Raw genomic sequence first — 11,760 nt, 5'->3', positions numbered from 1 at the left:
GGAAATCCTGGGAACATAAAGTTTGGTGGGATAACACACATTCAGAATCAGGTGCTAGTGCCTCCCCTGGAGAGGGAGTTTTCCACTTTCTGTTGCAGCACTGTGGATCGTGAGTCTGGGGGCACTTTGGGAATCTTTGGTTGTTTATGGTCCCTTCTCAGACATGACTCAGAGCTGAGCCAGTTGTGCCTTCTCAGAAGGGATGAAAACGCTCAGGTCTGTGTGTGAATGTCCCGACTCCTCCCCCGGGAGGGCGTCTACACCTGAGCCAGGTGTGCAAGGGAGGCCATGGGCACGACAGAAAGCACTATCCCACCTCCACAGGGTCCGTTCTTACCGGCCCAAAACCCAGTTTGTTGCTAAACAAAGGTTGATTTGTTGTGGTCATCCTCTGGTGGTGTGTGTCCATCCCCCCTGTCTCTGGGCAGGTAAGAGGTTTTGCCACCACACACCCAAAACCTTCTCACCTCCCCTTCGGCTGCGGGGTGCAAACCTGGCCTCAGCAAAGCACCCTGGTGCTTTGGCAAATCATTAACCCTTAGTGTTTCAGTCACACACTGGCAGATTGTTCTGTTTGTAGTTTTTTCCGGTCGCTAATGCAAGAATTCGCACCCGAGGACTGAGGAATCAGCCCAATTTCTAAGCAAGTCGCCCAGGACCTGACCCTAGGGGCAACTCCATGAGTGCCCTTTCCAAAACTCATCACAGAGCCACTGGATGGTTTGGATTGGAAGGAACCTTAAAGACCATCTAGTTCCAAACATTTTACCACTACACCAGGTAGCTCCAGGCTGGCCCCTGCCCCGTGCCTGTGCCCAGCCGATGTGTGTGTCCCACATCGATGTGTGTGTCCCACATCGCTGCGAGCCTGTCACCGCTGCCTCTCGGTCTCACCTTGGCACACCCCGCCGCGACCCTCCCTGCGCTCCCCGTCCCCTCCATCCCTCTCTCTCCCCGCTCCCCCGTGCGCGGCCCCTTCCCCTCCGGAGCCGCCCGTGTCCCGGTGCCGCTCTGCCCGCGGGCCCCGCTACCTGCCCCTCGGGGGAAGCGGCAGCAGCGCGGAGCCGAGCGCGGCCGGGCCCGCCCGCTCCCGAGACAAAGCCCCCTTGTCCGGCCGGGGACCCCCGGGCTGCGGGGCGGTGCCGGCGGGGGCGGTGCCGGGGGCGGGCGCTGCGCGGGCGGCGGCGCTGCCGCGGCTCCTTCCCGGGCGCTGCGGGACCGGCGGGCACGGGGCACGGCCGCGGCTCCTTCCCGGGCGCTGCGGGACCGGCGGGCACGGGGCACGGCCGCGGCTCCTTCCCGGGCGCTCCTTGAGCCCCGCGGGCCGGCCCGGGGGCTCGGCTGCCTCTCGGGCGGCGGAGGGAGCGGCTCCTAGTTATTTATTCCCGTTCTCCGCCTCTTCTCCCGGCCCGTCTCCGCGCTCCGGGTACTTTTTCTGGGCTTTTTTTTGTTGTTGTTTTCTTCTTTTCTTCTGTTGTTCGCGGCGGAGCGGAAGGAGGATGGGGTTCGAGCTGGATCGCTTCAGCGGGGAGGTGGACCCCGACTTCAAGTGCAACCTGTGCAACAAGGTGCTGGAGGACCCGCTGACCACCCCGTGCGGACACGTCTTCTGCGCGGGCTGCGTGCTGCCCTGGGTGGTGCAGCAGGGCAGCTGCCCCGTCAACTGCCAGCGCATCTCCACCAAGGAGCTCAACCACGTCCTGCCCCTCAAGAGCCTCATCCTCAAGCTGGACATCAAGTGCGACAACCACGCGCGGGGCTGCGAGGCGGTGGTGCCGCTGCAGCAGCTGGGCGAGCACGCCGAGACCTGCGACTTCTCCCCGGCCAAGTGCCGCAACCGCGGCTGCCGCCAGGTGCTCAACCTGCGCGACGTGGAAGCGCACATGCGGGAGCGCTGCGAGGCGCGGCCCGCGGGGCTCTGCGAGCAGGGCTGCGGGCTGGTGCTGACCCACGGCGAGCGCCGGGCCGGCGGCCACGGCTGCCTGCGGGCGCTGCGCGCACACGGGGCCGCGCTGCAGGCGCGGGCGGCCGCGCTGGAGAAGGCGCTGAAGAAGGAGGCGCTGCGCGCCGGCAAGCGGGAGCAGTCGCTGCTGTCGCGGCTGGCGGCCGCGCAGCTGGAGCTGCAGGTGACGGCGCTGCGCTACCAGAAGCGCTTCACGCAGTACAGCGCCCGCCTGGACGCGCTGGCCCGCGCCCGCGCAGCCTCCCCCGGCAAGGTAAGGAAGGGCCTCGCGCTGCCCGGGGTCCCTGGGGATGCTCCTTGTCCCGCGGGATGAGCCATGTCCCTTGGGATGCTCCTTGTCCCGCGGGATGCGCAATGTCCCTGGGGATGCGCCTTGTCCCTGGGGATACGCCTTGTCCCTGGGGATGCGCCTTGTCCCATGCGCGGAACCCGGGGAGTTCCCATGTGCAGGGTTTCTCCTGGAGGGCCCATCCGGCTGCAAATCCTTTCAAATACCTGAGTTTTGGGGTTTAATAGCCGTAATATGCCGCTTTCTGTAGGTACATCTTTAAGTGGTGCATCTGTAGGTGCATCTTTCTATAGGTCCATCTTTCTATAGGTCCATCTTTCTATAGGTACATTTTTTAGTGACCGTCCTGGCTGGACTCTGTAAGGTAACTCGCACAGAGAAGTAACAAGGTGATGGTGTTACTGTTTTCTCTTGGTTCTCTTCCCCGAAGAAAACTCTTAAAAGTGGAATTTCCAGGCCTGGAAATGGCATTAAAGCAGCAGAAATTGACTCCCAGGAGTCACACAAAGTGGAGTGCATTGGAAGAAGCTGCTGTGACCCAATGCTTTCCAGAGCCTGAGCTCACCTGGCATCCCACAGCAGGGCTTCCTACCAAATGCAACTTTGGGATTAGCTGTGATGCGACCCGGACACCTCACCAGCTATTTCAGGATCTGCAGCCATCATCCTTGTAACATCCAAATACAAGACATCTGCTGTGTACTTGTGATTTTTTTCTCAGTGTCACATAGAGTTCTTTAATTAGGAAGGGAAAAATTAACTTGATTCCAACCCTTCAAAATTAGACCATTTATAAAATGACCAGAATCAAAAGCCAGAGCTACAACAATCCCCAAGTTTTAATTGGAATGAGGCTCCCCAGCGAGGGAAGCCCTGGAAGCCAATTATCTTTTAAATGAAGACATTCAGAGTCCTCCCAGTGACCTGGAATGTGCTACCACAGACACAGCAGTATTAAACTGGTCAAAACTGTCAAATATCTGTATTCACACCTCTGGTAATGTTGAGGCTCTAAAAGCTATGTAAAGGAAATAAAACTTCATGTCAAAGGATCTTCTTTTTTTTAACCTTTTTAGGAATCCAGGACAGAACCCATCCTCTTTTCCTAACTCAAACCAGAAAATATTTCAATACTAAATGAACTGCTCTAACTTCAGGCAATACTGGGTGTGTGCTGGTCAAAATCTTAGTAATACCATTAAAATAAATTGGGGGTTCACAGTCATGTAAAGGCTCAGGACAGTTCTGTCTCCCCCTTTTCCTGCAGCACTTTGCCAAGGCATTCTGGAGGCTTTCTGCTCCCACAGCCTGGCACACAGCTCCATCTCCACTGCCGGTGACAGGAGAGCCCTGCACACTGTCCTGCTGTCAGAAACCATCTCACCCAATCCCTGCCTCCTCATCTTTGATCTCCTTTATTCTCACACCCCCTTTTCTCGTGGCTGGTGTTGATGATGTGGGGTTTGCATCTCTTAGCTCCGTACAGTTTCGGGAGCTGCTGTAATCCTGAGAGCTGCTCCTTCAAATGTCCATGACACATATTTTCAGCTATGCTCCCTGTCGGATTTATGGGTACAGCTGGCCCAGACCCCTGTGCTGGGTGCAGCCCCGCTACAAAGGGCTGTTGTGCAGTTCTCTGGAGCAGCCACCAGTCTGGAGAAAGCTGGGAGGTGTCGTGTCACCGCAGCCCCGGGCCAGCGGTCAGGCACTTGCGTGTCTTTCACAGCATTTTGGGCAGCTGGCCAACACTAACAGCTCTCTGCTGCCCAGCTCCCAGGCAGGCACAGATAGCAAACTTGCATCTTTGTGACACGGAGAGTTCGGTAAAAGACCTGTGGTAATCACACAGTGCAGGGGATGCTTTCCCTCTTTGGGGCTGTGGCAGGCTTCCAAGTGTGGGGTTATTTTCTCAGAGACAGTAGCACAGACTGTGCAGGAACACTCAGCAGGATGTATAAATTTTCTTAAGGGTTATGTCCCTGAACACAGGGATTAGAGTGTGAAATAACCAATTTGCTGTCATTATTTAAATAGTGAGCATTATTCATGTTTCGTGCATTCTCAGATGGAGTGGTTTGGTCTATGCTAAGCACAAGAAGGCTGAGCACCAACATGGGTTCATAGCTTACAAGTGGTGATTGCAGAACTTACTGTGGGATGTTCTGGCTCCTCAGTAGATGGAGAAAAGGGGTTTTCTTTCCTGCCTGATGGCTGCTTGTTGCTGCAGATGTAGAACCAATCCAAAAATAAATCAGATCACCTATCCTATAGGCAAAACAGAAGATATGCCCACATTCAGTTGTATTTAAATACTTAGTGAAAGGGGAAATACGATATTGAGTGACATTAGACCATTATTTAAAGACCCAAATTCGTGGTCTTTTGGCAGCTTTGGAGACCAGGTGGGGATTCACCTTAGCATAAACCTTGTTTGTGATCCTGGATGAATCACAGCTTTGCTGTGCTTTCATCTACCTTTTCTGAGATGAGTTCTATAACAACACCATAACCATATTGAGAGAAGACATAAATAAATATATTTTTATACACACACTCATCTGTAAGCATCTCATAATTTTATAAGCCACTTAAGCAGTAGATGTGCCTTAAGTGACCCCAGTTCACAGTGTTACCCATGTGTCTTATGACTGTGGGAACACTTTAATTTTACTGTGTACAGTTCCAAGGTTTATTCAGAGAATGGCTGTTTATTCCTTGGTGGAAAGAGGAGAGGCTTATTGAGGATGAGCTTGAGGAGGGAGTGGGAGGGAAGGTGGAGTGTCTCACTCAAAATTCGTATTTCCTTTGATCAGACATGTCAATCCTGAAATATCAAAGTCTAAACAATCAAGAAAAAAAAACTTGTACAATTCAAACAAGGCTTAATCCTTGGTGAAACACAGCACTGTGCACACCTCTTGATAAGCTGATCTGGTCAATCCCTTATTTACACAGCCAGCAAAGTCCTTTGGGAAGCAACAAGGGGAGAGGGAATCAGAAGCAGTTGACAGCCCAGGCTGGAAACCCTTCTGCTCTCCTGGCAACCAGAGACAGGAACTGACTTTAAATGAATCAGCCAGGCACGAACCAGTTGTGATCTGACATTCAGGACCTCTGTGGTGGTGGTGACACAGATTTGAATTCTGTAAGAGCCAGATGAAGTCCTTTAAGACAAGGTGATGTGTTTTCCTCAGCCTGTCCCCAAGCAAGATGGGCCAGGCGGGTCCTGGCAGCCCTTTCAGCAGTGAAGAAGGAGCTGAGGTTCCTCCTCTGGTGAGGACAGACCTTCCTAGCCACAGCACTACCAAAGAAATTAGTCTTTGCTATCTAAAGGGAAAGGCAGTCTATTAGCTGCACATTACTCAGCTGGGAAGTGCAGTAATTTCAAGAATTATGTTTAAGAGTTCTGTTCAGCTGTGGGAATACAACATGCCAGGAAGCATCAGGTCTGCTGCCGGAGCAGCTGCCGGGGCAGGGCTGGCCCCTGGCCACCACATTTCCACAGTTACCTCACTGTTTAATGACTGCTCTGCTGGAATGCCAGATCTTGGAGGGGGAGAGAAAGGCAGAGCCCTGGAAAAATCATTTGCATCGTGGCTTCCTTATGAAGAGAAGGGGAAGGTTGTTGAAGGAGTCGTTCAGGGCTGAGTGTGCAGAAGTGGCCGAGTGTCGGAGCAAGGTGCTGCTGCCTCCCAGGGCTGGGCAGCTCTGCACCCACAGTGGGGCTGGGACGTGACTGCTGCCATGGGGAGCATGGAGACACTGCACAAAGCCACCAGAAAAACCCGGAAATGTCTTTAAAACCCTTGCAGACAGAAGTACTTTTTCAGAAGTACCTACAGAAAACTGCATTCGTTGTTTTTTTTTCCCTCACAGCCTGACTGGTTCAATCCCACCTGCTTTAATACTTGTTCAGCCAGGTGTAAAAGTGTCAAATCAAAGCCACATAAGGAGGCTTTAATGAAAACAGGCAAGTCTAATTACTGAAAGTGTCTTGAGAGCAATGTTGTAATTGTTTTTTGATTGTTGTAATTGATTTGCCTTCTTAAATAGGGATAATAGAAGGAAACAGTCATGCTAGCATGTGCTTGTCTTTCAAATCCAGAATCATCAGTCCTTGAAAGTGGTCTCACAGGACTGGAAATGTGTTCCTTGAAATCCTGTCTGCGGTCTGAGTCTGCAGACTTGCAGGGAAATAGATTCTACTTCATTTTTCAGTTCTCTTCTGGGTACCTGGTTCTCACTGCTGCCAAGTGCAGGCAGACTCAAATAAAATCAGTCAGAGTTTGTCCATGTTCCTCTGTATCAGGTCCAGGTCTATTTATGAGTGGATCATTAGGGAAGATAATGATCAGAAACTGACGTAGAAGTTGTAAAGCACATTTTGAGGTGGAGCTGTTGGTGCAGTTCCCCCGTGGAGGAGCTGGGAGTGTGCGGTCAGTGGAGCTCTGCCAGTTCACACTGGCAGGGAATTGGGCTTCCTTATCAGCCCCGAATCTCTGGGAGTAATTCAGTAATCCAGGATTACTTTGACATTTTTTATGACTTTAATAGACATTAATATTTGATTGACAACTTCAAATTGACATGTTAGAAGAAAAATGCACAAACTAAAACCATCTGCATTGAATTACAATGTAACTGTTGCAATTTTTGTCATTAATTGGTTATGAAAACCAGACTTTTAAGATAAGTTCCTCAAACTTTTTCTGTGTTCATAACTTTTTCACCTCTTGGATAAAACAAAGAAAATGGTTTTGGAGGTGGAAAGATTCATCTGTATCTCTAGATGCACATACTGATCTATTCTGAACATTCTCTAAATGTTTTTATTCAGAGGGCTTTTTGCAGTGCTCTGCTGTAAATAACAACACTAGATTGAGACTGAAGGGAGAACATTGTGAACATTTAGTTGTCTTTAACAGTTCATGCACGTAGTTTTGTCTTCATAAAAGTTAATAGGCCTAAGTAGCATCCCTGTGTCATAAAGGATATTTTGTAGGACTTTTTAGTTAGGAACAGGCTGGGGTGAGAGACAAGGATAACAGAGCCTGTCCACACAGCCCCCAAATACTACGTGTCCCTCCATTGTATTTTTGTTGCATGCTGTTTGTCCAGAAAACTATTCACAGTAAAATTCCATATTTTAGGGGATTAACATAATGATTTTCAGTGATGGGAGGTTTCTGTTTTGCTGGTCTTGAAATGCTAGAGAAAAAAAAATTATGCACAGCAGGTGCTGTGAATAGCAATTGCCATTCTGGGCCCGTGGCAAAATTTGTCACAGTTCTGTTTAATGCTGTTTTCTAAAACTCAGCTGAGAATTTTGTGTTTGATACTGTTTAAAAGAGTGTCACTTTAAACAATGTCACGTAGTCATCAGTAGAGAGAGGCAATGCAAGGATCCAGTCCTAGGGTTCAGTCACCCCCAAGCACTGGAAAAGTCAAAGAGTTTGACTACTGGAAATGTGGAGTATTTTACATAACACATCACATATGACTGGGTCAAGTAGTTGCAGGAACCAGCACTGCATATAAACCCCTTCTGTTGCTGTTAAGTGCCTCAGTGTAGATCTCAATAAAAAAGACACATAAATCTTAGGGGAGGTTCTGCTGCTGGAGCTCAGTGGGGTGGCTGGAGCAGCCACTGGGAGCTGCAAAGTTATTCCAAATGTTTCTCTCTGAACTACAAGGGGATTTTAACAAAAATGAGAAACCAACCCAACAGAAAACCTGGGTAGAAGTATTACCTGTCCTGTTTTACCCCCCAGACACAATGTTTTGAATGTGTTTGTCTGTTCTTTGTAGGGTGAAGAAACTAAAGCACTGACTCTGGTCCTTCATCGGGACTCTGGATCTCTTGGATTTAATATTATTGGTGGCCGGCCATGCGTGGTATGTTAATTGTTAAAATATGTTTGCCCTTTCCAGTTGGGAAAAGCATGTAGGTCAACACTTGGAGGAAAAATGTTGCTGACAAGCATTTAGTCCTCTTGGGATTCTTTCAGAGCAGTTCTTCCATTGAGATTGTGTGGATGTCTATTAACCATGCTGCCTTTTCTCTCGCTGCCTGTTTATTCTTGCATAGCATCACAGCCAGCACCACTAATCCTGGTGCAGTGCCACTCCCAAAATTATAAAACCCACGGTGTCTCTTTCTCAGACCCTACTGCTGTGAACTTTATGGGTTGAAAGCCTCAACTTTAGTGCCTTTCATTAAAAAAAAAAAAATATTTACTCTCCTTTCCAGCAGAGATCCAGCAGCTCTCTGTGCAGGTGAAGGGATGGAACTTCAACAGCTTGGTTTTGAGTTCTGTGATTTCAGCAGATGTTTCCTCCACCACACACTCACTAATGTATTTTTTTGGGATGCTTGTTGGCTGGAGCTGCTGCATATGACTTTAATTACATCAAGGAGTGGATTATACCTTGTCCTAGTAATTTAGAAAGTATTCAGAACTACTTCTTGGCTGCTCAGAACTCTGACATTAATCACGATTTATTCCTAGTGAATTCACTTGAAAGTTATTCTTTCTTTAGAGGTTTTCAACTTTCTGAGACATTGTTCTGCACTGGTAGAAGCACAATACCCAGGAATATGAAAATACCTTGTTAAGTGTAAGGTGTTTTCATGGGTTTATTTTCAAGTCTCCAGAGGAAAAGCTGTGCAACTGAAAATGAAAACTGCACTGTTGTCTTATGTTTGATGTTCAAGCAGGCTGTGTCTCACTGGATTTTGCTGTGAGAATAATTGTAATGACAATCACTCCTGAGCTGGCCTAAGTCAGAGGAAAATGATTATCAAGCAACTAATTTACCTAATGGAAGCCCATCCCTGGTTGCTTAATCTTTCAAAATCAGAGTATCAGGTGTTCTCATTAGCACAAAGTAATTCCAAATTAAGACATCAGTAAGAATATTTCTCTCAAATGACATGCACTGTTGTGACGTGGACAAGCTTGAGCTGAGGGCAGACGAGAGGGACAATGATGTGTTTTCCTTTTCATCCTTGAAGGACAATCAGGATGGCTCATCCAGCGAAGGAATTTTTGTATCCAAAATAGTTGACACTGGGCCTGCTGCTAAGGAAGGAGGGCTGCAAATCCACGACAGGATTATTGAGGTAAGAGAATACACTGCTTTTTAACAGTGCAAGCTCCAGCTCAGGTCCTCACATGGCAGGTTTGCTGTGGGTTTGGGAGAGTGGGGCGTGGTAAACACTGTCTAGAACATCTGTCTGTGAAAATATTCTGGGCTTGATTCAGTGCTGACCTCCAGGGCTTTAGGTATAGTCCTTCCCTAAATATAGAAACCAGATTATGGATGGTATGTGCATGTCCTGTCTTTCTGAGGAGCTCGCATCTCTCTGGTATGCTATAGATAGTTCTTTTTTAAGCTGTTGGAAACTTGGAAGTTATGCAGTTAAAACCATATGTGAAATATCTGTGGTGTAAAGCATGATGTTATTTTTCTTGGTATTTAAGTTTTGAACAGTCAGGGAAAATTCCGCTCTGCAATTTCTCTATGGTTTATCATAAACCTAAGTAACTCCTTTAATGTTGTTTGTGAGTTCTTACATTACTTTGATTGCAGTCTGAATTTCTCTTCATTTTGCCAAAGTCTTGACCTCAATAAAAAGCTCTTCCTGTGAAGGGGTTGGTTGCATGAAACTTTGCTCTAAAGTTGCAGCAAGCAAATTTCTTTTTTGGGGGGGAGAGAGAGAGCAAGAAAAAGTTTCATTTTCATGAAACACAATGCAGCTGACCGTGAGTCAGTTCCCATTGTTTGGTATCTTGCAGTTAAGAAAAAGTCTTCCTCACTGTCTTATTTTTGTAGGCTGCAGAAACTTTGAGAGTCTATTGTTCAAAAAGATAAGTGTGGTGTTTGTTGCCAAGGATATCATGGAACAGCCAGTTTCTCTAAGTAATGGAATTCCATTGCTCTTATGTTTTGCAAATGAGCAATAAACAGCTGTTAAGGATTTTCTGTTGGCAGGGGACAAAGTGTATTTGCTTTTTCTGTACTGTTATGGCAAATTGTATTCACAATCTAGTAAGGGTATAAAATATTAATTAAGTTTCTTCATATGGGAAAGAATGGAGCCACAGTAGCAGAACTATAAAAAGATAAGAAGCTGAGCTGTGAAATGATCCAGAGTTGCTCAAACCCTGTGTGTGATGTAACATAATTGCGAAAAGGTCTGGACAGTTTTGTGAGAACTCTGTGATTTTGTTTGAACTGAAGGTTTCCCATAAGCCTGAATTTCCCCACAGCCTCCTTGGAAAGCTGACATCCGTTTCTGAAGTAGTGCACAGTCACATAAACCAAACAACTGTATGAAAACCAAAACTCTGGGAGATGAAATGACCCAAGGTTGGGAAATGTGCTGGTCCTGGTTCAGGCTCCGTGGGTTGTGGAAGTGACCCTGGCTCACAGTGAGGGGACAAGGGCAGCCAGCCTCCATGGGCTCTGGACTTCTGCAGCCTTGCAAGGGACCTCCTTCCTTCTGATTTTATTTTTTGCTCCTTCCTTACTGCTCCCCAAGCCCAGTGTTGGTGCAGGCTGAGGAAGGAGTCCCACTGTGTGTCAGAGGAGCTGAGAGGGACACGAGGGGACAGGCTGGGTGAGCTTTCCTGCCCTGTCCCTCCCTGAGCAGAGCCATGCCTGTGCCACCAGTGTTTGCGCAGAGCCTTGTGCACGGTTCAAGCTGCATTTTCAGACAAGAGAAAAGCCCAGAACAAAGACATGAGAGGGATTTGCTGGATTAATAACACGCCAAGGGTAGCAGGAACCCATGTGTTGACATGGCGCTGACATGTGTTGACAGCTCTTGTTGTGCTGACCACAAACTCATTGTCATATTCACTCCTCTCACCTCTAAATATACACAAAATGCTGATGGAAATGGAGCACATTGTTTCCCAAGGGATGGCTTTGGGAGCCTCCAGACCAGCATCTCACTCTGGATCAGGAGTGTCCTGTGGAAGCAAGCCCTGAGTGGTGCCCAGCTAATGTGGTTTGATTCCCACAGTGGAGCAGTCTCCAAAAGTGCTAATGGAATGCTTTTCTAGATAAATGAATTTGTTTCATGCAGCCCAGCCACTACAGACATCCAGTTCACAGCACTAGACTGGAGTGCTCAAAAAGTGAGCCCTTTAAAATACAGATACTGTGGACACCAGCTCCTGAGAGCAGCTGTTTCATCCTGTGTGCTCTGCAGTTTATATTTAGCACATTTTATCTAACCTTGCTCTGGATAAGGAAAAAGGGGATAGCTCCTGCATCAAGGCATCTAAGTGAGCTTTATCATCCTGATGTCTAATTATCTTAGATAATTGAAATACCTGTAAGCAATCTAGGTGAGAATTAGTAATGGCCACTGGTGGTGTCCTTCTAGAGGCAAGTTTTTTTTTATAACCTTCACAGCATCAAAGTTTTGATTTGGGAGTTTGACTCAAAAATTATTTACAGATGTAGCAGTAAGTAGGAGGACACAGCTGGAGGACTT

The 11,760-nt window shown here is 48.0% G+C and overlaps 1 protein-coding gene across 1 annotated transcript in view; it reads left to right on the top strand.

Moving 5' to 3' along the window:
• The first annotated feature begins 1,189 nt into the window (after positions 1 to 1,189).
• Positions 1,190 to 11,760, top strand: part of PDZRN3 (PDZ domain containing ring finger 3) — a 130,409-nt gene continuing 119,838 nt past the window's right edge. Inside the window, exons 1-3 of the mRNA XM_064433090.1 lie at positions 1,190 to 2,216; positions 8,061 to 8,147; positions 9,268 to 9,375. Of these exons, the coding sequence (XP_064289160.1) occupies positions 1,500 to 2,216; positions 8,061 to 8,147; positions 9,268 to 9,375 (912 nt within the window). The 5' untranslated portion in view covers positions 1,190 to 1,499. The remainder of the gene's footprint in view (positions 2,217 to 8,060; positions 8,148 to 9,267; positions 9,376 to 11,760) is intronic.

Source organism: Passer domesticus, chromosome 9 (assembly GCF_036417665.1).
Source record: "Passer domesticus isolate bPasDom1 chromosome 9, bPasDom1.hap1, whole genome shotgun sequence".
NCBI classification, from domain to species: domain Eukaryota; kingdom Metazoa; phylum Chordata; class Aves; order Passeriformes; family Passeridae; genus Passer; species Passer domesticus.
The sequence above is the reverse complement of the archived record's forward strand: the minus strand, read 5'-3'. Positions and strand labels throughout refer to the sequence as shown.